Source organism: Dendroctonus ponderosae, unplaced genomic scaffold, assembly GCF_020466585.1.
Source record: "Dendroctonus ponderosae isolate FM_Combo_2020 unplaced genomic scaffold, Dpon_F_20191213v2 Dpon_F_20191213_8, whole genome shotgun sequence".
Lineage (NCBI taxonomy): Eukaryota > Metazoa > Arthropoda > Insecta > Coleoptera > Curculionidae > Dendroctonus > Dendroctonus ponderosae.
Window position 1 is genome coordinate 9,100,065 of NW_026019016.1, and position 27,011 is coordinate 9,127,075.

The 27,011-nt window shown below is 33.0% G+C and overlaps 1 protein-coding gene across 10 annotated transcripts in view; it reads right to left on the bottom strand.

Moving 5' to 3' along the window:
• Positions 1-27,011, bottom strand: part of LOC109534484 (tyrosine-protein phosphatase Lar) — a 455,803-nt gene that overhangs the window by 113,262 nt on the left and 315,530 nt on the right. For 8 of the 10 annotated variants that reach the window (XM_048669227.1, XM_048669236.1, XM_048669231.1 and 5 more), the window contains one exon: positions 4,697-4,741. The exons of the other annotated variants lie outside the window; for them this stretch is intronic. In XM_048669227.1, the coding sequence (XP_048525184.1) occupies positions 4,697-4,741 (45 nt within the window). The remainder of the gene's footprint in view (positions 1-4,696; positions 4,742-27,011) is intronic. 10 annotated transcript variants of the gene reach the window in all.

Below are 27,011 nucleotides of genomic sequence, written 5' to 3' on the forward strand. Positions count from 1 at the left end.
TATTGTGGAAAAAGCTATTCACACGTGCCCTTTTTAATGCGGGGTGGACGCTTTAAAAGCTATATTTTTTAGGTTTATACATATAGTGTGAATTATTTTAGAGCTATTTAAAGAATAATTTCTTCAATGTGGGCAAATAAATTGAATTAAATATATGAAGAGGTTTATTTGTTAAATGGAAATTTCTAATATGCGTTAGTTTTCCTTTAATAACGCAGGATTCTGAAGGACATTTCATTAAAATATAATCGAGAAATTACAGGATAAGCTCAAATTAATTAAAAAATATAAACTTATGAACAATACTATTCCAGTTTAATCTTCTAATGTTATTTCTTCAATTTCCTTCTTGCACTAATTTATTGTTAACAATTCAATCGGGTATTATGTATTTCCGAATTCCCTATCAGTACCGGTAATACATTAAAAAAAAATGTTCACGACTTGAAAAAATATGAAGCACTTATTTTAATGACGCATAATTGAAACCGTACTGAAACTTTTGTAATTAATGAAGTCGACGAAAAAAAAAGGAAAAAGTGAAACTTTTAGCCCAGGCAAAACAAATAATTTGTTAAAATACACCGTAATCTGATTAAACCGGCTTAGAGTCGCAATGTCAAAGTAGAATGATGAATTGTTCCTCGACTTTAATGTTCTTTATATAACAAAATTGTTTCATGATTTATGGGATTTTAAAGAAATAATGTAGAACATGGGGGTTTGGCGATAGCTTATAGGTGGGTAAATACGGTGTTCTAATTTCGGGTTTGAGGCTGAACTGAGCGTGCAAGGTTAGTTCAAAGAACTAACGAGGGACTGGAAAATTACTTTAAAATACACCTCTTATTATTAACCAACACAACAATTTATGCTTGGAGCCAAATGATTTTCCAACGACTTTTTTACTGTTAGCCAAATATAAAACCGTCTGCACGTAAAAATATAACAGTTTTAAACGAGAGCAGCCCAAACAACACTGAAAGTCAATGTTTATATTTACGGAAAAGTTTGCAATAAGCCACCGACAAACATTTGTTTGCTGCAAAGTACCAATTTTTACAACGGCGCTTTCAAACAAAATTCAATTAGCAATATAGCAAACTACAACTTTTTTAATACGAATTTTCAGAGTTAAGCATTGTTTCAACATGATTATATAATAAAGGTGAATTTTTTAATGAAACTGCCACATCAGTTTCAGCATTTGACTGTGTGTTTTCTTAAGATTCGGAATGGAAGCCGTTGTATTTATTTAATACTTATTTATAGATCAACTGGCCGATTGTCCATTAAAAAAAATCCTTTAAACCTGTTCATACAGAGCATACGCCGAGGTTTCCGATACTTCGTATACGAATTATATTAGTCTATTATATTCAATTCTTTTCACATCTGCTGAATTTCAATGTTTTATGAAATACCGGATTATGCGTATCTGCTCAAGAGTGAATTACATTTTTGCAACCAGCGAACATGGTAATTTATTAATTAGCAACTTGGTTTGAACCGGGAGAAGTTGCTAGTTGTGGCAAAACTATTTTCCTTTAAATTTGTGCCTATATTTTAAGAATATATATTTGGTGTTGTGAACTTTTTTGTGTTATAAATGAAAATCTTTTGATAATGAGATTGTGGTCTGACGTTAATTATACTAGAAAGGCGAAAAGTCATCATATTTTAAATGCGGATCGGAACGTGGATTTCTTAGCTTAAAAAAACAAAACAACAGTTTTAAAAACATATGTTTACAAATTCAGCCAAGATTACTTGGACATGATTTACTCTGATATGCAACGGGTTGTTTTTCATATAATCCATCGTTAAGGCAATTTGAAAAAAGCTTTAAACGCTTATTAATTTATTAGCTTTCATAATTTTTTTAACCAGCTAATACTACTTCAAGCGGTTAATTAAACTTTCTATATTTCGTGGTCTAGTGAGAATTCAGGAACAATGAAAATAATAACTTATGCCTAAAATTTGCCATATAATTCATTAATATTAGATAATAGGCAACTTTCAAATTACCAATACAACTTTTCTTTTGTATATAATACAATTATTCTGTATGTAGTGCAGAAAAAAATACTATTCCAAACTAAAAAATAGTGAAAATTCTTGAGCGAAGTAAAAAGTAGCAAAAGTTCCGTTCCGAAAAATAATATTTGTTATTTCTTGACAAAACTACTTCAACTTGTTTAGTACACGTTGCCATTACAAATTGCAATTTGGAGTTGACAGAATTCGCGAAGGAAAAAATAATAAATCAAATTTATAATAAACTTGTAAAATTCCTTAACTCCAGTCTTACAAAAATTATTAATCGACGTAATTTTGTGGATTATTTGCTTAGAACAAGGCAGTTAATCACGCACCAGTGATCACGCTAGTTGAAAGTTAGATTACTTTCCCTAATTACCCTTAGGGCTCTTTAAAGTTTTCCGGTATGATTAATGCAAATATTCTATGCAATCCTTTGATTAGTTCAGTAGATACTTATTGATCTCCATTCAAATCAATAAGTTGTAAACAAATAAATACCGTATTTTTTGCAATTTTCGGGAGGATAAAATGGAAACTACCACATATTTTGAACAGTTTCGAAAACTTATGACTAAGTTATGTGAGCCTTAATATAAATACCTGCCAACTGCACACAGTGAATGTTTTTTAATTAACTTTTTATATTCCCTATGGAGTCCGTTACGAAGTCAGTAAAATACATAAAGAGGGAAATGGCATGATAAAAAAAAACGCGGCGCGGAAATTACGAGCTATTCGAAAGCCTTTAAAAAGGTCAGATAAACGTATCAGTAAACTTGTGACTAAAATGAGTTTAAAGTAGATATAACATATTCCTTTGATGTCGGCCTCAAAAGTTATTTCATCTTGCTAAAGGATCTGAAATGACCAACGGCACTTTTTCAACCTTTGAGTTTGGATTTTAGCATGCCCACAAAAAGAATAAACGAGAAAGGTTAAACTCTATTTATACAGTAATAATAGAGGCTTCTAGACTGACATGTTTGGGCTTTGGTTTGTAATACAAAGGCGACCAAATTGATTTAGGGAATAATGTCCCTCATTATGATGCTTAGGTGGCACTAAACCTCATATTTAAAAGCATACATTTCCATTATTAAAATGCTCCTACTAAAACTAAATTTAAAAAAATCACGACAAAGAAAGATTATCAGATTCTTAGTGACTTAAATGTTTAGTTCAACAATTTTGCTCCTTTTTATAAAACTATAAAATATTAAAAGTTTTATGTTCCACCAGGTTGTTGTTAACTGATTTCCAAAGTGAAATATTTCTGTGATTTCAAAGGCTAGATTTATCTTGCAATCGACAAAAAGACGACGATAATATTACGTTCCAGTTTTTCGATCGAAAGTTTCAGAGCAGAAGTGAACATTACAGTGTCAGCTTTAAGCTGAAGCTAAGAGAGTTTTCTTGTAAACTTGTCTAGTAAAAACTTAGTGTCGACGCCTTTCAAGCTAATATTATTTTGGATATAAGTATATTGAGTAAAGAAAACGGGTCATATTTTAATAGTGAGACGAGAGACAGAAAAACAGATTTTAGGCTCATTACTTATAGCGGCTGGAAATATGGCGTTATAAATTAGAAATTTTACATGTTGGATTTTAACGCTGAACATGCAATATGTGCACTATTGCTGCAACAGTAATAAAGTGAGATTCTCGTTTTAAAAATGTTCAAAAACATATAACATTAAAATTGCGACTGCTCTCGGAGTCTAAATTTAAACTAACAAAAAAATGCACTTCACACCGGTTATATACATCAAGTAGTGTGGGAATTTGTATTGATTCCGCAAGTAGCACAAGAAACGTATTAAAATAGCAAAAGCAGGCAAATTGAATTGCAAAACGCGAATTTTTTCTTAAATTTGAATCAAACACATATTTTTAAACTCTGGTATCCGAACCCTCACAATTTGATTATGGGAAATGTAAAGGCTTGCCTTTAAGCATACGTGGAGGTAAGATTGAATGATAAAATGTAAAATATTAGAAAACAATGCAAAAAAGCCATTTGGAAACTTTGCAGAATCTGAAAATTAATACAATCACTTACCTTAACACACAAATATCACATATATTTTTTTCTCAAGATAGATAGGAGGAATCTTTTCAACTGTGTAATTAAAACAAGATAAGGCCGTGCTCGCTCTTTATTGTCATTCGTTCTTGGGTCGTAACGAAATACAGGGCGGATAATGTGCCTGCATTTTTTTAAATTTAACAATATATGTTATTTTCGCCAAAGCTTTGATTCCATCGTGTCTATCTTGAGAAAACATAAACGAAATAGGAGTAAATAGCGTGGAAAATATTGCTTGGTAATAATGTTCCAGATTATTATATTTACAAATGTAAGTTGCTGGTTCCATTCTGCTTTAAAAAAAAAATCAGAGAATAATTGATTGAATCAATAGCGTCGATTCCTTCCATGATAATGCTAATCCCAACAGAATATTGAATATACATTCGTGACTCAATTAAAATATCGAACCACAAACTAAAAAATTGCTTTCTCACGTAATTAGTATTTTAATTAAGCAAGAAACATTTTGGATAGTTTGTGGTTTAATTAAAACGATGGTCACCTTGGGAGTTCGACAGTAAGAACAGGGTATGAACATTTCAACGGAACCGCAACTTACGTGTTAAATATTGGATGTAAGGAGAACCGGAATAGTTTCCTGGAACTGAAGAAAATTCCGGTTAAACACAATGTTAGGCATGCATTCGAGATTCTAAAAACCAACGGAGGCCGACAACATTGCGATTTTCCATGTAGCTTTCCAAAGCATATTTATCCAATATCAACCCACACTTCCCAGAAGGACATCCGCTGAAAGTTTTTTTTTTACTTTCTTTATTATGTTTTGTCATACTTTTACTTCTGGAAGTTTTTTTAATAACAGGAACTCCTGCGAATGCTATATTTCAGGTACATCTGCCAATACCTGCTGACAGTAGGAAATAATCTCTTCTCAGCGCATAAAAACGACCATATTCATATATGATTTCATAGCAAGGTTGATCTCTTGAATAATATAAAGAAATATTACTTTATTTTGTAGTAGTGAAATTCAGTATCATCCTCCTGAGCAATACTACATGTATATCGGACTTTAGTCTTCGATTAATTAATTCCTAAAGACCGAAGATGTGTGATTTAGACGCGAGTTTGGGTGTCGCCTGAAAATAATTTTATTAATAAACATATTTATAAAAACACATTTATTTCTTCAAGATCCAGACTCTCTAAATATTATTTTGTAATATACTATAATAATATAACGAAACGAAAATTTCGATTACATAAAAAGTAAAGAAATATGAAATTCAAATTCCGAGTTTAATCCACGATTTAACTTTTAGCACTCCCACAGATTATTTGTTTCAAATTCGTTGCGGCTTAAAACATTCGAAAATGAGAAAAAACGGTCACAGGAAAAGTCAAAAATAAAGGCAATTTGAGAAAGTGATGAAACGTTGGAAATAAGCAAAAACATAATCTAAATGTAAATAGGATTATGTAAAAAAAATTATTTTCTAAGGGCGTGAATACCGACCAACACTGTCTTATAAAAATAAAGCTTGGGGGCGAAATCCATCAGAAAATGTAATTTCAATTAAAACGAGAGAATGAATGGCGAAGAACTTGAGGCCTCCATCAAATAATTAATTATTCCTTGGGAATTTGTGAACTTCGGCTACTTTACTTCGCGAAACAGATACCCATGTGCCTAAATTGTTCTTTATTTCACAATTATTATTATCCCGAACAGCTCACATTGCAACTAATTAATTTTTGTTTAATACACTATTGTTTCAGGAAAATTCACAGTATAAAATGGACTGTATTTGGTCTTTAGTTAGTTTGATAGTGAAATCATATTTTTTCCCTTTGTTGCCAACACGAATGGAACACTTGAATGAATGAATGAAACAGATGCTTTTGCTATTGGAGGAATGATGACGATTAACGACAAAAGTTGAGGGTTAAAAATAATAGCAACGCAATGAATGCTTAGAACGATAAAACCGTTTTTGTAACTTTGAAGACGTCTTAAAGAGATGCACACTGAGTAAGGCGCAATAAAATTTGATATCAAAAAGTAATTAAAAATCAAGAAGTATGTTAAAATATAATAATTATGCGGAAAGGTTTTGTTGCTGGTTAGAATGTGTTCGCACGTCTAAATAAGGGCTGAAACCAGGAAGGTTCAACTACCCAAATGGTTGGCCTGCGAGAAAACCCAACTTGGAAATAAACTTGTACCTTTCTCTATGAATTTAATGATTGTTAATTGATACAAAGTTCAATTGATGCTTCTTCGACAATTTTCGAAACCAATGATATAAAAATACATATGTTCGTTTTCAAACGCGTCGATTAATACGAAATATTAATACGGAGTACAGTAGAATTTCGTTATCGTCAAAAATAAATTAAAAATTGAATTTACACACATTTAAAATAACGCATTATAGTCGGTTTCTTTGAAGAAACACAGTATAACAAAGGAAATGGCAACCGGTTTTTATTGAACCGGAACATTGACCTTCAAACAGCCATGACCGAAACCATTTGAATATGCCCCATGAGAATTATTTAAATATAAGAAGGATTTAATAATATACTTTAAAACTACTTAAGCACAAAAAAGGCATATTTAAATGCGAATCGGGATAATGAAAGTAAGTCATGATCATGCAACACTCTAATGAATATTAAAAGATTCATTAAGTCTTTCTCATTTCTGTATTTGCGTATCAGCAAAATAAATATTAAAACGATGATTAAAGACGTGTCCTACCGCAGTAGCTATGCAGAGTAGGATTTATCAGAAACATGCTAAAATTTATAAAGTTATTAATGATAACAATTATTTGGCACATTGGCGCCCAATCACCATTGGCTCACAAACACATTTCAACTCTATGCTGCAAAAAGAAATCAACGCTCTTGAAAATAAGGGGCGGTTTTAACATGCACCCCCACCCCAGTTGTCTCCACTTCAGTCCCAAAAAATCTAAATTTTAGGCACACATTAAATTTCTGACAAATTTGAAGCGCTTGCTTCCGTACTGAATAAGTTTTAAGTTTCAAGTTCAAGTAATTAAAACTGTAAAGGTCACATCCGGTCACACTGTCGAAATTAGTGAGGACTCTAAGGAAAAACAGACATTCCATCGTGAATCCATTACAGATTTCCATCAGTCCGTTACATCCGTTTGTTCAGCGTCCGTCGCATTGTCAAGGCGCTTACTGCCCCAAGATTCCCATTAATCTTGTAGGACTACTCACGGCTAGACAGCTTTGCTGATGCCGTAATTTGTGTCTCTTCGGATTTATATCTTTTTCTTCGGCCTCGTTCCTCTGACCCATCCAACATTTGACTGGCAGAGCTAAAAATGTTTTTCCGGCTTTGTTTCCGTTTCAAACCTTCCAACGTTTCAATATTTATTTTTTCCATTCCGGGGATTGAAATCTTTACAAGAGGGATCTGCGATATCTGGATGTCTTTCCGTCAATCATGTGATATGAAGATTAATGCACCAATTTGTACGAAAAGTTCAGTTTGAAAGATGTATTTATTAATGTAATTTTAATGTGTGAGCATTAAAGCTGTTTTGCTATAACACTTGAAAATGTCTCATACATAAAATGTTAGCATTAGTGCAACAAGTTTAATTAGGTTTAAATTAAACATTTTTAAGTGAATAGATTTGTAGTCCGTCCAAATAAGGTGGTAATGTTTATTATGATTTCTCAACCTTCTAATCTCAAGCTCTATGAAGTTTATGTACATAACAATTGTTTCAGCAAGCAGAACATAATATTTAAGCGCGTGTCTTCAAGCTGCAATATACTTGCAAATTACAGGAACTGGGTGTGTACACACTGGACAAAATGAATTACCAAACAGTGTATTAAAGTGTGTAATTTCTGCCTTTATAAGTTAAAACAAGAAATTCCACACTTTAATGGACGAGCTGTTAATTCATGTAATACCTATATTTAATAACAATAACAGGCACTTCAATTTCCTTTAATTGTGGCATTGTGGGAATAATAAAAATATCAGACTTTTCCTAAGCGCATTTTCCTTCGATACTCAGAGGCTTTTAAGAATTGAAAATCATCAAATTTTTATTTTTTAATAATTTTTCAAGAATTATAAAAATTAAATGTGTCGAATAACAATGAACTTAAATCTGGATCAGGTTTCGACTTCCCTCCGTCGTCATAAAAAATGTCGCCCATCTCAATTTAAAGAGTTGTTCAGAAAATTGTATCATCATTCTTCTATTCGAGAATATTTGGTTTCCGGCTCATATTTTAACAAAGGTATCATAAATCTGTTTGGGACGATCCCATTCATCACGCTTCAAGGAAAATGATATAGGAGGAAATTTTAGAGTCCATCAAAAGCGACTAGCAGCGAGCACGGGAAAAGTGAATATCTGAATAGCATTATGAACATTACCTTTCATACAGTCTGCCTACAATTAGAGGCATTTGTATTCGCGAAATATGTCAAATGCTTTTTCAAAAAGCGGCACCAATTCCTTCCACATAAGAGCCTTAATTGAGGAAAATATATGGATCTCATTAGCTTCCCATGCCAACTTGTAATAATCATAAATAAGTAAATGTACCGTGTAATTATATTGGTAGTCATTTCGAAAAAGGGTTCGTCGAAGAGGAGGATTTTGGCTTACACCAGGATACTCGTGTATCCTTGTTGAATAAATAATTTTAAATATAACTAATTAGATGAGTTTTCTTTCGTTCTAGTTCAACACGCGTCTCATATACGGTGATATCAACAGATACAGAGAAACTTAACTAATGCATATCGAATATAAAAATAAACAACACGAATTCTTCTAATTACTTAACATCTTAATGACGAATCTAGGCAAAATTGATAAATATGGAATTGCGACCGACGCAGCAAGACTCCACAAGCTGAAAGTTGAATAACATTAAATGAAAAAGTTAACAGAAGGACAAATTACTTGTTAAAAAACTTATGGCTTTATGTAATCATATTTATACAAGTCCCAATCAACATAGAGAAAAAGACGATTACTGATATAAAAATAGTAAATGATAAATTTGCAACACACACACCGGTGAACTACAGACAATAGAAATAGACCAAATAGATGAAAACTTAGAAAAATAGGCCAATATTTAACAATATTATGAATAAAATTCTAAAAACAGCAGCGATGCAAAGTTTTTTGTTCGAATTAAATATCATGTTTAACAAATTAAACCGAGTCACACAATTTATCTTCGGATATTCGGTAGGAGGCGAATATTTTAGCCCGACATCATAAATCCATGTAGGACGAACACGTTCATCATGATACACGAAAAATCCCAGTAATTTCAACGTCCAGCAAGCAAGCATGGTAATATAATAGATATTTGAAACCTATTTTTCTACTAGGCAAAATAAATTACGGCCATTAAAGCCAGCAATTTTCACGTGCTAGTTGGCAATTTTTGATTTCAAATAAATTAAAAGTGTACACAAGTACACATTGTTTTCAGTTAGTTATTATTAAAATATTTCGTATATGCAGAAATTATTATTGTGCACAAATTCGTCGTGCTGAAATTGTACAATATAAATATGTATAAAAATAAATACGTTTTTGTAAAACTGAACACAGTTTAGGTAAACTATCGATAATTTTTATTCATTAAGTTAAGTCTCATTCTGTTATTTTGAGTGTATTTGTGCGTGCAAATATTGCGGCTAAAAAGGAATCTGGCGAATTTAATTATCACTCCAAACCAACATCTACTCATTCAAATAGGGACATAAAACCGACACAAATAATTATAACGACACAAAGCTAATTATTCCCATATTGAAATTACCGCACAAATCGTGGCCATCAAACATTCAAATGTCAAAATTTAGGGAATATTTTATGTGGAATAACAAACCCACATATTTTATCGGTAAGTAAATGTAACGTGCAATTATGTCAAGTATTTTCTGTAATTTGTTCGGACATTAATTAATATTATTTACATTGTTGCGGTGATAGTTTAGTCATTTACATATCAACTAGCATATTTGCTATAAATGTAGTTACTAATTGGGTTTGAATACATTGTTTCACATCGAAAACAAAATCGGCTAACAGTCTGTCCTTCGGGCAACTAACCAAAATTAGAATCATTTTAAAACTACTGAAGCAGCTACAGTTTCTGTTTGTTTTTCAATAATAATTTAAAGAAGCATATTTCGTTTCTACGTGGGTACTAACTAATAAACGAATGCCAAACACATTTCGCATAACGCATTTTTTTCGTATTTGTAATAAATGAGTCCTCCACGTTTTGTGACACATTGATCGGAGCCCTAATTTACTGAATACGATTCCCGAATATAAGCGGAATGATATCTGAATAAAAGATAAATATTTTATGGAAGCTGATAAATGACACGGACCTCGAGGGTCATACCAGCCGGCACTGAATAAATGATCTGGTCGCATTAACATTCGGAGGATTTGATGAGAAATTTTTGCAACATTGGTATTATTTCGACTAAAAAATTACACGCAAAAATCAGCTGCATGCTGCATCAGTAAATTATGAGTTAGAAGATAATAATACTTAAATTCCACTACAAATACAACAAAGGATAAACTGGCCACAAATTATTTAAAACATCCTACATAAACCCGATATAATATTACCATAGAACCCATTACCGAGCTAACTTTCGGCATTTTTAACGCCGGATTAAGCCGCGGTTAGCCACACACAAAAATTCCGAATCCAAAATGAACTTTGTTAACGTTATTACCGAGTTTAATGCCGGCTTTAATTAAGGAAAATTTACGATGAAAGAAACAAAGAATCATTAAAACCGTACGTGAAAAATTCAAAGTGGAAAAGCCATGCAACAAAGTGCGTTGGCCACTCAACCAATTATGTTTGGAAATAGTAATTAAAAATGCCCCCATGTAGTAAACCAGTCACGAAAGCTGGCTTTTATTGGGTTCGGACGAACTTCATTACGAACGTCTATATTTTTTCCTTCTCAAATGGTTCATAGTTTATTGGCCATGAAAACACGCCCGTTTTTCACTATCAATATTTTTAATTTTCGAGAAAACCTGTCGTTTTCCTCGATTTTAAGTCGATGATCAATCAATATTGCTAAAAACCTGGCTAGTAGTTCTAGCAAAATCTTCAAGGAAAAAACATTTGGAAGCAACCTAGAATCAGCCAATATAAATAAGTTTATTGGTTACTTGAGAAATTTGGAAATTGTTTTGATTTTTCAGGCGGAAACGTACGGAACAAATCATCACCCTATGAGCAACATACTGTCGCTTAAGATTAATAATTATTGGAAAATGTAAATTTTTTATTGGCAATAGTGTAGCCACTCGAAGCATTATCTCGCCCATTTAAGGTTTGTTCCTCTCCCTAATAAATAATTCTGCAAAGCTAGACGTGACGAGTGATGGGACACTAAGTGATTTTGAATATTAAAAGGCAGCTTAAAAGCACTTAACCGAGACTTAACGGGGTAATAATATATTCACTAGTGATTTTTACCTAGAATTCAGAGTTAAGAGCTTTTATCTATTTGCGCAAAGTTAATTAAAGCTGGCTGTGGTAATAAATCACAAATTGCTGCGTTAAATAGTTTAATAAATTTTAGATTATGAATTATTAACGTATCTTAAGCCGCACACTTTGCCATACCGAATATGTTGGGGAACGTTTAGTAGCTTCTTCCATACATTCAAAACATTCAAGCATCTGGCAACATTAAAAAAATGATATTCTGGTAAAAAACAATGCCTCACAGTTGTGCAAAGTAGTTAAGTGCAGATCACTTAACACCATCCATCTCTAAATTTGTGTTATGTTTTGTAACAGCGTAAGTTGAAGAGAAGGTGTTGAGAGAAGTTTCAAGAGAAACACTACATTTTACTGCTAAAATTTTCCTACCCTTGCCCTATTTCGTTTTGTTCCGTGGTGATTTCAGATGTGGCATAATTTGTCATAATCAAACTCAATGACTAAAATATACTACAACTGTTTGAAATAATCAATCTTAACCGTTGCAATGAAGATATTCGCAGAACCAATTAAAACAGACCATTGAGTTGAATTTCGTCAGTTCATTAGGGCTGTGTGTTTCAAGAGCGACGCATTCATTCCAGTATTAAAATCAATTAAACCGATCACGTGGGGCTAACAGATTCCTAGGTCAGGTAATGCGAATATAATTTACCAGAATGACGGCACATAGGCTACAATTCCAACGATATAGCGTGTACTAAAATTATTACCCCAGTATTAACGCTGACCGCAGTAACGTAGCTACAATTTTCTTTATACAAATGATACGAATGTTATTACTATGTCTAGACTTGTATTAGGCAATCAGGGATTTGATCAAACAGAACAAGTAAAAAACGAAAATAACATTAACTAAGAAAACATAATACCGAACTTATGTGAAACGCACCGTTTTTTTTTGCAGAAACTGGAATTCTTTGATTCATTATTAACTACATGTCCATTTATGTCTTGTTTTACCAATGTTTCCAAATACATGTTCCATGAATATGGATCGGGATTGAAAGATGTCAATATTTTTTTAGGAAGAAACAGATCAAATCAGCTCTATCGACATTCTGTTTGATCAAATTAGTATTTTTACAGTTATTGAACATAAAAAAGGGTAAAGGGGTGTAAATATTAAAACTAAGCATATCCAGACGAACTAACGTAGCAATTTCAATCCAAATATAGACAAAAACTCGAAAAAATTGGCGTTGTTCAGTTGAAAAAGAGTTTGGTTTATTTTTCATTCTCTCTTAAAGATATATTATCATCTCTGTTAGTAAGCCAAATTTTAAAGAAGTTCATAATCCTTTGGAAAACTCTGAGTAGGTATAGCTAAACATTACAAAAACAACAGTGTAAAACCTGACGAAATTTGGTTAATTTTTCCATTTGAAACCGTTAAGTTTCAATCAACTTTTTGTGAATGCAGCGTGCAGCAACCAAGGATATATCCAGGGAGATATTTGGTACCCAACTTCAGTCGTTAACATGTCAACAGTACATTTCTGGTTCGTTTTTAAATTGTGCTCTTCAAAACTTAACATTTATAAGAATCTCAAAAGTGCTTCCAGCGTTGTTTTCCTAAATTTCCCCTAAATTTTCGACACACAAAACCAGAGTACTGTACCTATATCGGAAGTAAACTGGATTTTCTGGAAAAAGTGGTGGAACTCAACTGCTAAAGCCTTACTGAAAACAATTCTCACAATGAATTATTCAGATCGAGTTCAGTTAGATAGACACAAGCGCGAACGGCGGTTGTGCAAAAATATTCCTTGATCTCGAATTTGTGACAGAACTGCGAAGCAATAGCTGAACTGCAACACTGCATGCTTCTTCAGCTACCATTAAATTAACTTTGCGCGTCTTCTACAGAAAACAAAATTTTGTATTGGCGGGCGGAATGATTAAAGACAAGGCTCACTTATCTAGCTCTCACTTATCTGTCCCTASACAAAAATATGTATTAAAAAGTTGCTTGAGAAAACAAATAAAAACAAATAAATTCCATATTCAGCAAAACGTATTTGCTTAAATAAATACAAAAACTCCTACATATTTCGATTGCTTAATTCTCATTAATCTGTTTCGGACATTTTCACTCTCTAAACAAATAGCTTCGTATAATAAGCGAGTAAAATATAAAATGTACGCAAAATAAAATTTACTTTCACCAAACAGGGCAAATTCTATAGAACACTAGCATGTCACCTTCATGTCCATTATGTTATTTAAAACAACACGCTGGTACAATATTTAAAGTGATTCCTATCCATTCAGTGTGATTAAGTTGAATAGTAAATCTGGTGCAATTTTCAGATGAAATTACCTAATTTCGTTCATTCCATCACAGTGGAATAGAACGCTCATTTGCTTTTGCTAAATATTAATAACAAAGTGGATCATTCTGAAATTATAACAACGTTTATTTGGCAAAACTGATGTTGCCAGAACGATGTATTTTATATTTAACTGGACGCTTCAGGGATCATATGATACAAATAGTAACATATGCGGAACATTCTTGCAACTAAACATTTACTGTATTCGTTGGTTAGTTTAAAATGTGTTAAATGCTAGAAAAATAATACTGCAAATTGCATTACTTATTTATTATCAAGCTGTTAGTTGTACATTATAAAATAAAGCCGAATAATTCAAATTTGTGCTAATATTCGTGCTAATATTCATCATAAAGGGATGAACTAGGTTGAACCTCGGTTAAGAACGTCGAGGGGCGGATAATTTTGACTTGTTCAACAAAGTAGTTTCCAGAACAAGATTTGCTTCAAGAAAATGTATTTACCTTATACATCGGATTTTACTCAAGATTAGTTGCCAAGCCAGCTAAAGAAGGGTTGCGACCCTTCAAATAATTTAATTGTTAAACAAATTCAATGGAGTACTTAACATCGATTTATGATAATAAGAACACGCTTTCAGAAATCATTAAATGCTTTTTCCTGGCATTGCTTTGAACCACTAAAATCACGTTCATACAGCATATTTGTTTCCAAAGCAACAAAATATTGGGAATTTAGTATACATGTTAGCACATTCTGGCTAGATTTACAGGCAATAAAATCACCCATTAGAAGTAACTCTAATTAAGCCTAAAACTGTCTCTTTAAACGGGAGTGAGGCTTTTCCGAGCGTTCATAATTCGCAACCTCGAGTCTGTCAAATGGAAATTTAGAAATTTCGGGGGTTGAAACCCGGTTACCACTCGACGCCAACCAACTTTGTTGATATTAAACACTTTAATAAAATTAGAGGGCTGTTTTCTGAGGTAGACTTGCGTCGTTAAGTTTGGAGGTCAAAGATAAATCGCTTAGAACCGTGCCAGGGACGTGGCAGAGATTTTTCCTGTAAGACGCGAATGTACTTCACATCGACTTGAAGCAAAATGTTTGAAAATTGTTTCTTGCAATAATCTAGCTTCTTATAGTGAAAATTGATTCTTCTCGAATATTTCCTATTTTGTTAATTTTTTTTCCAAAACGAGGCACACATTAGTTAACCGTAAAACAATAGGAACGTACACAATTAATGGTCCATTGCCTTGGAATCTTAGAGTTCTTAACTTTGGTAAAATCAATTTAATTGGAAGTTTACAAATGGAATTGGAGCACCCTTTTTTATAAAAGGGTGCTCGCTATGAAAAGCATATATATAAATATATATTCCGGACGTCAAAAAAGGGTGTTAGCCTCTTTGTTTCAACCCCCTAGGCCGGGTAGATGTCACCATTGGAATCTTAAATGTGAAGGGGGGGTTAAGTGGCACATCGTTTTAAAGGACCTTCAAATCTATTTACATTAGGTAGTACTTTGTTGCTTTGTGTTCAGAGGTTTTCGAATAACCGCGTTTCAAATTTACAGAAACAATTAAACTTGCATGCATTGAGATTTTGGATTGCAGATTAGTGTTCAAACAAAAATTATGTCATTGGGTCTCCTTATAATACAAATGATTAGAAGATTCGGTTACACCGTTAAAATCGTTGAATAACAGGATGAAAATCTAGTTTAAACAATTCATTTCGGATTTATTGATTATTTTACTTCGAGGAAAATAACTTTTTATTTGCGGAAGAGAAATTTCTACAATAAAACCCATGGGATCCACTTACACACTATCTTATAAGTTGTTCAAAATGTTGTCTATTTTCCAGTAAACAATAATAAAGTCTATTTTGGAACCCTCCCTAACATTGATAAGATATTCCCGGATAGATCGGTTGACAGAAGGGGACCAATTGAATGATCTCCAAGATCACCAGATTGGACACCCTTAGACTTTTCCGAAATGTTAGGAAAGAGCTTAAAAACAGGCCTTATTATTGTTTACAGGAAAATTGACAACACTTGAACAACTTATAAGATAGTGCGTAAGTGGATCCCATGGGTTTTATTGTACAAATTTCCCTTCCGCAAATAAAAAGTTATTTTTCTCGAAGTAAAATAATCAATAAATAAGGAATAAGATTAAAATAAAAAATAACAGTGTAACCTACTCTTCTAATCATTTGTATTACAAGGATACCCAATACAATTGTGTTTGTGTTAAGACTAACCTGAAAACCAATATCTGAATGCACGCAAGTTTAATTGTTTCTACAACTTTGAAACGCGATTATTTGGAAACCCCTGGACAAGAAGCAACAAAGTATTAACTAATGTAAAGAGAATTGAACGCCCTTTAAAACTATGTGCCACTTCATCTCCCTTCCCATTTAAGATTCTAAGGGTGACATCTACCCGTCCTACAACAACAAAAGGGTTGCAACAAGGAGGTTAAAAATATTAATTTAGTGTCCCCCTTACAAATAAAATTTCCCATTTTGCATATTTTCAGCTGCAAGAAAGATATTAATGGTGGGAAGTTTTCAAATTGGCACCCTGTATATAATTTAATCGTAAATAGCCTCTTTGATTAAACCGAAAATTCTTGGAAATCATTCAAAAATCCAATTTTGAACGAAAATTCATTCATAATTCGAAGAAACTTTGAACGAAGAAAAATAATAGAGCTGGAAACAATCATAAAGAATCCCGTATATGTGATGCAATTCGCCGATATTTCGGAAGCAATTTTTCAATAAACCCTTTCCAGATCGAACCCTATAGTCCTAAATCTCGCTTGCCGGATTTAAACTATTAAATACTATGCTTATGGAGATGGCCAGTTCTCCTGGGCCAGCCGTGGCTGAATTCCGGTTTATCCCTACATTAAATGTGTAAATTATAAATGGTCATAGCTTAGGTAGATAACAGTCATACTAGTTCCCCGCGGCTAATTTTAATTGGATTATACGACTGTCCTGCTGCTGAACTGCGCTTAGTTTGCTATTGGCATTACCACCATCTGCTGGCTCTCCAAGTACCCCCTGCACATACATAATATGTAATTTCTCGCAAGCACGTTCGTCAGGTTTAGAATTTCATTCCAATTAATGTCTTTAAAGTACAAACTCTTCTTCGCGTAGCGTTCTGAAATTAATTTCACTTTTAACTTCAAAGTTCAGTTTTTCAAAGACATAAATTTCCCCGCCCGTAATTTATCCATTGGATTTTTTTTCTCAAATCCAATTTACGGACTAAATAAAACAAAAAAAAAACATAAAATTTGGTAAAACTACTTAAGTTCATTTCAAAAGTTCAAGATTGAAGACATCGAAAATGTCTGCAATATTGCCAACATTTTTGATGAGTAGTGTTTCAAAAAATTCCTAGTCTACACTAACCAAATATGGACCAGCATTCTGTCAATATTTATTATTTACAGGTTAATAGGCGAACTGTAATAATTAGGAAAGGACAGTACTTTGGCTGTCGATATTATATTCACATGTTGGAGCCCTTAATATTTTTGATTTGTCAAAACAAAATCTTTAGAGAGTCTCATTGTTATAACTACAGTTTTTATCAGTTGAATTAATGGTGCACACAAATAGAGTCGATGTTCACGTGATTCCCCTAAAAATATCTTGTCAAGCCTCCTGCATTTGGCTTATTCAGAGGAGTTCAAAGAACGGTAGTTAGTATCATTATTGCCAGAATTATTAACATTGGTATACATTTTAAGGTTTGAGGAGCACAATTGAAAAACTAACCATAAATACGCTGACATGTTTGTCAACAAACCCCTGCCGGGATGCATGGTTGCCGCTGACTGTTTCCATCAAACATTAATAGAAGCTACCAATCAACCTACTATGCTATAGCCTATCAATTGTTTCAATGTATTCTACAAATTAACTTGATAAAAGATAATAATTTTTGAACCTCTCCAAATGAGCCTCCGTAAAACTTAAAAATACATATTAAAACGTTGAATAATCATTGTCTAATTCAATATCTCAGATATAGCCGATATCTAAGATAAAACCGTTGGGTGTGTATGGTTTAGTTTTGTGATATATGAATTTTCCATTGGTAATGCATGAACCGTAAACTGTAATAGAAAAGAAATCGCAAATAATACAAACAGCGCATTTTGATGGAAATATCCGAGTGAAAAGTTATTGGACAGACTTGGGGAGTGTAAATCTTGTCGGAACACATTAAAATGCATTAAATTTTTTGGCGCTGAATAACATTACGAGGAACATGTAAATATGCGAACGAGTCGCGAGGCACGCTGCTGAATAACAACTGACACACATATAGACTTGGGAAAATGAATATTTTATGTGCAACGTGTGTGACAAGGTCGAAAAAATCAGGACCTATTCCAGGAGCCTGAAGCAATTTTTTGTTAATAGAATCGGTGATATTTGCATACAAATTCGGCGCAAATATGGCAACATAAAGTGAATGATTGCCTTCAATTCGTTTTCTAAAAAACAGGGACTTACAAGAATTGTTTGGGTCAGCTTGAGTTAGTTGCTTGAGTCACTGCAGTAACTATTTCTTTCGATTCTACGAGATAACAGCAGACCATCGAAGTAATTTGGCACTGCAGGTCCTAACTACTACTACCATTACTACCACTACTTCTAATATAATGAGAAGCTTCAATGGTTTCAATGAGCAGTCAATATAACCGAGTAAGTCGTTTCAGGACTCATTTAATACGTAAATAGATGTGCAGCAAGAAATTCTTAGCAGAACCCATAAATAAATATAATCAGGAAATAATACTTCCAAAAATACAATATATTGTTAATGCAGCAAATATGGAAAAGTGAAAAAATTGCCATCATTAATGCCACAATCACTGAAAGCTATTCGAAAGCCTTAAAAAGACTATTAAGCCAATCGACCTGTCAGGTATTTAAATGTATAATAAAATACATAAGGTATAATTCACGTCAAACTAGTTAGTTTGATGACTTCACCATTCAACCATATCAATCATAAAGTAACGGGAACATTTGCAGTCACCGTCCATCAAATATTGGACAAAGAGAAACAGGCTCATTTATTTCTGAAAATATAACAACTATAAAAGCAATTTCAATATTAGGAAAAATGGCCAGTCGAAAAACATTAGTTCTACAAGTGCAATCTTATCTTCTTCAATCATATTCTTCGAACGTAATTGATTTTCTAAATCCTATCAAAAGTTCAAACACTCCTAATCGCTCAAAATTCCATTTAAAAGTATTCTCAGGATGGACAAAAATAATTTATAATAATTGTCAGTTACACCAAATCGACAGAATTCAATATAACAAAAAAACCAAATGCAGTGCGATCGACCATTCACGGTTCTCTGACGACAGGTACAATTGAATTCTGGAATATGAGAATACCATATTTTTGAGCTGTATTAAATTAGGCGTGCTTATTTAATTAAATTTGAACAGTTCCGAGCTCTCAGTTTTAGATTCGTTGAAAACAAAAATAATTTCATTTCCATTCGGTCCATTCGGCTCAGAGTACAATATAAAATATTTGGACTCACAATATTTTAAACATTCGGGCGGTATATAATAAATTAAATTATTTGATATATACCTACTCATTCGACTGATTTCAAGTGCTAAGTGTATGTAAGCACCGAAGTTGAGTATTGAGTAAAATTTTTTACGTTCATGTTTTGGAGCAAGATTTTCAACCCACACACTTTCGAAAAGCAAAAACCTAAAGCGCAAAAAAACACCAATCAAACTCTACGTAAGATTTAACTAATGATAATTGGTTTTTCGTGTCGAGGTATTGTGCACGAAGAGTTCATAAATTTTCGATAAAATGTTTCCATTTTAATGTATTATTTAGCACTGCCACCTTTGCCATAAAATATTATTTTGATCGCGAATGTTATAGGGACATTTATGCATTTTGTGCACGTGCGTGTCTCCAATTTAATGGTTTTATTTTTCCACAGCCGCAATTATTACTTTTCTAAGTTTGTTTATGGAGCAGTTATACCTAATTATGATAATGAACGTTTGAATTATAAACATAACTGACATAGCAATGCAAACAAGCATCGCATCAAGTTATTGTCTTCGACTATAATAAAGTTACTTTCGTTCAATCCTATTTATAGCCGACTAAAGGGACATTTTCAAAACAATGCGAGAACGGATAGAAGATCAAAAAATTACTGGGCAAATGAGGGTTCATTAATCATTTAAGTACTTTCATCGAGCAAAAAGAAATGCCACTTATAGGAACTCAGCTTTATCTAAGCGAGTCACGATTTAAAGTAACTTTTAAAGTTAACAATGTTTCACTTTTCTTTGGCTTGATACCAAAAAATTAATTTGGGCAGTTGTATCAATTAATCTTCTAAATGAGTTGCTCTTGTCAATGATGAAATGCATATTAAAATATTAATGAGTCACAGAATAGCAGAAATTGCCCTGTTGAACTGGAAAATAAGTAATTTTATGAAAATGTTATTAAAATTTAGCATTAGCAGGAATAACTCGATTCATACATTACGGAAATAATGAATCAACAGGAAGCACAACTAAATAACGAATTACATCCAAAACCAAGTGCAGCTCAACAAATCCAATTAAAAATCTTTCTAAATGCTTATCCAGATGATAACTAAAAACAAAGGTTACAACTGGACATTTTAACACATAATCTGAACCATTTGTACCATAAATATATGTTACTATATCAGAGGAGATATTTTATGTATTTACAGCTGTTTCAATCAAACCAAATCCAGGATATTAGAAAGCTAAATTTCCGGGAAAATAATCATTTTTTTAAAATAACCAAATATCACATAAACCGGCAAATGTTTTATTTGTCCAATATGCGAATTAACAGGACAGGACAGCGCCTATCGATAAAAGTGGTTCGTTATTTTCTATACCAAGAAAATCCACTATTCGTTGAGAATTAGAAAAAACATTTTTCTCAAAAGGTTCCCAAATCGTAAATAATTCAATTTGAAGAAATTTAGTTTAAATAGCACTTTCTAAAATCAATAAAGATTTGATAAATATTTCAAGCCACCATTTGAATTAGTTAGGTCTTCCGATTATTTATAACACGCGCGGGTTTAACTTATGCTGCGCCCTGATATTAAAATCGAATTAGGATCGGTAAATGTAATTACGAACACCAATTTGCTTAAAATCCCATTTTAATACATTGTTTCAATCTAATTACGTTCTTTATTGCGTTAAATTACTTTTCGATTAAATACCGTCATGTATATACGCATAATATACAACGTAAATTATTGACAATATTTGTGCACGCTCGCGTTTCTAAATGCATAATAAATTATAAATTTTTCAATAACGCCCGAGTATCCGACAACGAGGGACCCGCAAATTAATTTATATGAATTTTAATGATTTTTACTGGTTGCAATATAAAAATACTTTAAATATTTGTGAAAAGCAATTAGATTTCATATGAACATTATGAAACACACACGGACACACCCGAAAACCTGCATGGATCTGTGGTAATCTTTTAAGCACTTCCATTGCAAGATTTAAAACGTTTATAATTCACCTAAAATAAAGTTAAAAGCTCTGACCTAATTGGAGACATTTAAAATATGAAAAAGCTATCATCTTCTTTGTGTTGAAACTTCAAAAGAGGGTGCAATGTTCCACTCCAGTGGATTGTGAGTAAGTGCAGTTTATGCTCAAAACTCTGCTAACATGTAACCATTTCTCAAAATTACAAAGCAAAGTCAAGAGCACTTCAAACTAATAATCGGAGCTAGTTATGTTCATTGAGTTCATACATTAAGGCATGCTTTCTATTCATTTTCTTGTCAAAGCCGAATAGGTTCATGCAGTATTGTCACGGAAATTATGTTTATAACACACCCTGTTTATTTTCAGCTTCTGCATGAAAACGTCAGATACAGGAAACCTGATGGTTTGTATAATAATTCTACAAAATGAAGCCGCTGCTCTATATTGATGATTTATTTTTGATTCATAATAATCTTAGGAACAGTTCTAAGGAATGAAAATACATTTCTTCAGATGTGATATATCGCCATTGAGTTTAACTGCCAATCAACTTTCGTCCATTTTTTGTATCAATTTGACTCAAACCGATTTCATTCACTTCGTCTTAGCTATTTTATAATACAAGTTAAGAAAATTTTAATGTGTTGCATTTCCGAAATAATATCATGTGCTTGCAAACTAGCTATATATTTCTTTCTTTATAAGAATACTATTCCGAAAAACCTATTTAATGAAATTAATTTAAATCAGCCCTACTTATCGTGTATGTAGTCCAATTTTGTGCAAATGCCAAACCATGTAGGCGTTCTACGAATAGAATATTATACGATTTAAAGCAATTATCATGGCATTATCTCTCGCTGCTAATCGATGAACTAGAGACGCATCATCATAATTCAAGATGCTAAATGCCATTTCAGTGTATCGGATGGGAATCTATTTGCGCAACACATTTATCAGACCTTAAATTTGCCATGGAACCATTATTGTAACGCATACGACCTCCTTTGATGCACTCGGCTGTATATACAGCATACAGCCCTCTAATAAGGATAGTTTAAATCATTTTGTGACTAGAAATTTGCAAGGCTTTCTGCTTGCTGTCTATTATACCGAGTATTATTCAATTGAGACATCGATTTAATTTGCATTAAGTTAAACGAAGTGTTGTTTGCATATAAAGATTTCGATTGGGTAAGAATTTCCTGAAAAGTTAAATCTTCAATAGGACTGTTCGATGGACTTGGGTGGCCATAATAAAGGACTGTAATTTTTTAACAACGTGGTAAATAGGTGTTAGGTGTAGAATTGTTTCGAGGCTTCGTTAGGAATATGCACAATTCAAAAATTAGAATAATTTTATAATTTATTCTTGTAGCATATATTTGCATGCTAAATTGATAAAGATGAAAGATTGACAATTAGTACAAAATATGACACATTCATTTAATTTGGTATTTCTCGACATACTAATAATCACGAAATTACACATAATACACGAATGCTACTTGATTGAGCCTTTATTCCTCATATTTACTCATTGTAATCAGTTCACTTTGGTTAAAATTGAAGTAGGTATATAAGGTTTAAACTTTGGCTACAAGATAATTTAGACTTCGCAGGAACGACTTTGACCTAGAAATTATGATATTGTTACCAATATGCTTATGCCTTCAAATAGTACTAAATAATCGTCAATTACAAAATCTATAGAAACCAAGAAATTCACAGGGACTGCAACAGCGAGTATTCTCGCAGGCATACAATTTTTGAAATGGCGTTTGCTGCGACATGCATACGTAAATGTTACCCAATATTTATATTTGTGCTATTACTTTTATTAGGATATTTATTTTGTAAGATATTATATATTGCAGTATTTCATGCATGCAATCAATATACAAAAATAGAGCCGCAACTGAGCGAAATGTATTAAATCCAAAATATATCTTTCAGATTCAATTAAACGAACTGGAATTAAATTCACTTATCTATTGGCTTCAAATATATATTTAATAACTTAAATTAAATGTAAAATAGTTCTTGCGGTTGCTGTTCCAGGAAACAGATAAATTTGCAAATGAAACCCTGTAACTCCTCTTTGATTATATATTTGCATTGAATTTTCCAAAACTTTCCAAACCTTTAAACACTTTCATACTCTCCTATCCGCACTACTCTGTCAAGATTCAAAAAAATATTAGCGGTCACCAATATTCCGCAAAACCTGATCAATAAAAAAAACAATTAGTTGAAATAATTGATGTTACTTTTGGAATATAGATCTTTTCATTAACATTAAAATGATATTCAGGAATGTTTTCCGGGCTTTGAAGCCGTGGTCTATGGGAATTTCTTCCTGACGTTTCGTCCACAACTGCCGTGGACATTATCAATGGCGATGAGGCAGTGGGCGAAGTGATCTCCGATGAGGCAGTGAGCGAAGTGAGTCAGGAATAAATTCCCATAGACCACGGCTTCAAAGCCTGGAAAACATTCCTAAATGTGATTTAACCGGCCGTGAAAGCCTTCATAGATTAAAATGATAGAAAGTACTGTTTAGTTTCATCCCAAAATAATCTGTAAATTTCATGGATTTCAGTCGTTCATTTGATGTACTCATAGTTAGACAGGGATTGCACAGGAAGCTTACAATTGAAATAATTAAAGCCTAGGATAAACCTAACTTCAATGTATCAACCAGTTAATGTCCTTATATGAACAAAACTCATGGTTACTTGAGATTCAGCAAGTGAAAAGTATGGAAAGGAATAGCTGAGAGAAGCTTCCGTTTAAGGTCCATTCATTCTGTTGTCCTTTGATTGATATCCATTTTGGTAAAAAATTCGTGAATGTGAATTTATTTAGTTATGTGGAAAAATCCCTTTAGTGAACCTTTTAACCCATAGCAAAAGCTTTTAGTGCCCGACATAACCGTGTTAAATGACTATCCTACTTGTCCAGCAGAAAATAACCCAGTTACGACTTCTTTCCTTATTTCAGGACAAAAGTGATAAGTAATAATTCCATTTCAGTTCCATCCACGGTGATACATTCTTTGTCTCGCTGGTCCTTTTGTAAAGAACGACTGGAAGGCGGAACGGGAAACGAAATGGCCCTTCCGCTTCAATGATTATCCAGTAAACATATTACGTGAAAAAACTGTATAAAAGCGCCGGGGGTAATCTCGCCCCGGACGATAAAAGTCATTGTGGACAGGCAGCATATTAGAAGGGACAAATGGGACTATTAGATTAGCAATATGCCGAAACGCCACAGATGACGCTTGAGGTGGTTTTGCTGATTGCCCTTTCCGTCTCTGTGCTTTATTACTTGACCGCAAAACCAACCGAGGAATATACCCACATCAACATGTGGAGTTTCTGACTAAATACCTTCACTTTTCTCCATAAGTTTCGCATACAAGAAGGAATGAAAAACAAGCCATCAATCATCATCAAAGGGCTATAGGAAAAGAGAACCATCAACTAAAATAGAAGACATCAACCTGGACTTGCTCCTCCTCTAAAGTCTAAGTGCTGTTGGTACAGTTTAAAGGACAAAAATCAACTGTTAAAACCACATTTGATCTAATTTCACATAAATTACTACGAAAAACATATACATCTTTAGTAGAGGAGCAGCAAGCTTCCATAATTGATAATATATTGTTAATAGTTATGCCAAAAAAAATTGAAAAAACATTGAATGTGCCAGCCTAAATGAAATGTGTTTGGAAAACCGCCCATTTGGTTATGACGGCAACTGATCGGCTGAGGTCATTTATCAAGTCACGATATGGGAATAAAATATTTATACATTTCCCCAGCGAATGCTGCTCATATTCAGATTCAATATTTGCAATCGAAAAGGGCCGATTAAAGTGCCACAAACGGACAGAGGGTCATTTGTTATTGACCAACTTTCGAATAAAATACCGGAAGGGGCCGACAGAATTATTTTTCAAATGTAAACGTTCAAAATATGCAAATATTCGACAGAACAACTAATTGAAAAACATCTATGGCCTCTCAAAGGACCAGCATTAAAATTTAATTAATAACTAAATTATTGCACACAAACCATTTTCTCTCTCATCATAGAATACTTGACTTGCAAGCCTACATTGCAGGCTTTCGCTATGTTCAATCAAGACTTGAGAAGCTACTTGTAAATCACCAGTCAAAGAACACACCTGAATCTCTAAATACTGCAAATTTGAATCAAATCGAACTAATACTGACTTTTGCAATCATTGCTCATGGCAGTAAGAAATTGAACGCTTTTTTTTCCCAAATGGAATGTCTCTTTACAACTTCTTTAAATTTGAATCGAGACCAAGCAGCCGCTTGAAGTTCTCGTAGGCTACAGAAGGTACTACAGTTTCAAAATCTTGAAATTTCAATATAAGTTGTATCGGATTCAGATTTTTGCGGTAGTCGTTAATGCCAGTCTAAAAATTTGTGAGAAAACATTTGATTTTGGCGTGATTAATTTGAAACTAGCAAACATGCTAGAAACATTTGGAAACGTAATTGATCCTGAGATTTCTTCCATTTCTGAGGTTGCTCGATTCAAATTTTTATTTACTTCTGAATTAAACGAAATACCATGTGGAGTTGATCATCATCATATCACTGATGCGGATTAAATCCCTTCAACTTTCTTCACAACTTGACCTTAGATTCTAATGTTCAATTTACGCTGAGCATTTAATTACAAATAATAAGAAGCTCTAAAAAAATGAGGAAATCGAAAAGAATTTTGGAAAACAAATCCACAATGTAATTGAATTTAATGCAATTTAAGAAGAAACTGTGAAATCAAATCAAAAACACATTTTAACGAAACTTGTTTGGTCAAACTGCTCTAAAAAAACCTAAACTTCGAGTTTATATAAGATATACTGGCAATGCATAAGTTGTGAACTTTTATGGCTATTACGGATCCCCGCTTTATTAAACCCAAGTTCAGGAATATAAATGGAAGCAGATCGTATTTCCAGACTAGGCCTGGGTGACCCGCCGTGCCTCTGTCATTTATCAACCGACGAAGATATGTGAATAAAATATTTATATTTGTAATTTCTATACGAATCTGGCTGATGTTCGGAAACCACATTTGCTCACAAATATATACAAACGATTAATGGATGAGAATGTAGAAACCTTTCACTTTTTGCATGGTGAAATAAAGTGCTGCAAATCGACCAAAGGATCAGCTGAGAGCAGCTACCATCAAAAAGTTTATGTATGATCGAGATGCTATTGGTTACATTACAGTATTAGTCTGGTTTGTAACTAGAGTTGCGTCTAGGGAATTCAGTCGATTCGAATTTTACACCCACATACATAAACTTTGCCGAAGTTGATTGAGTTCTACACATTATGTCTACTCAATCAASGATCCRGGMTATAAAACATTTGGY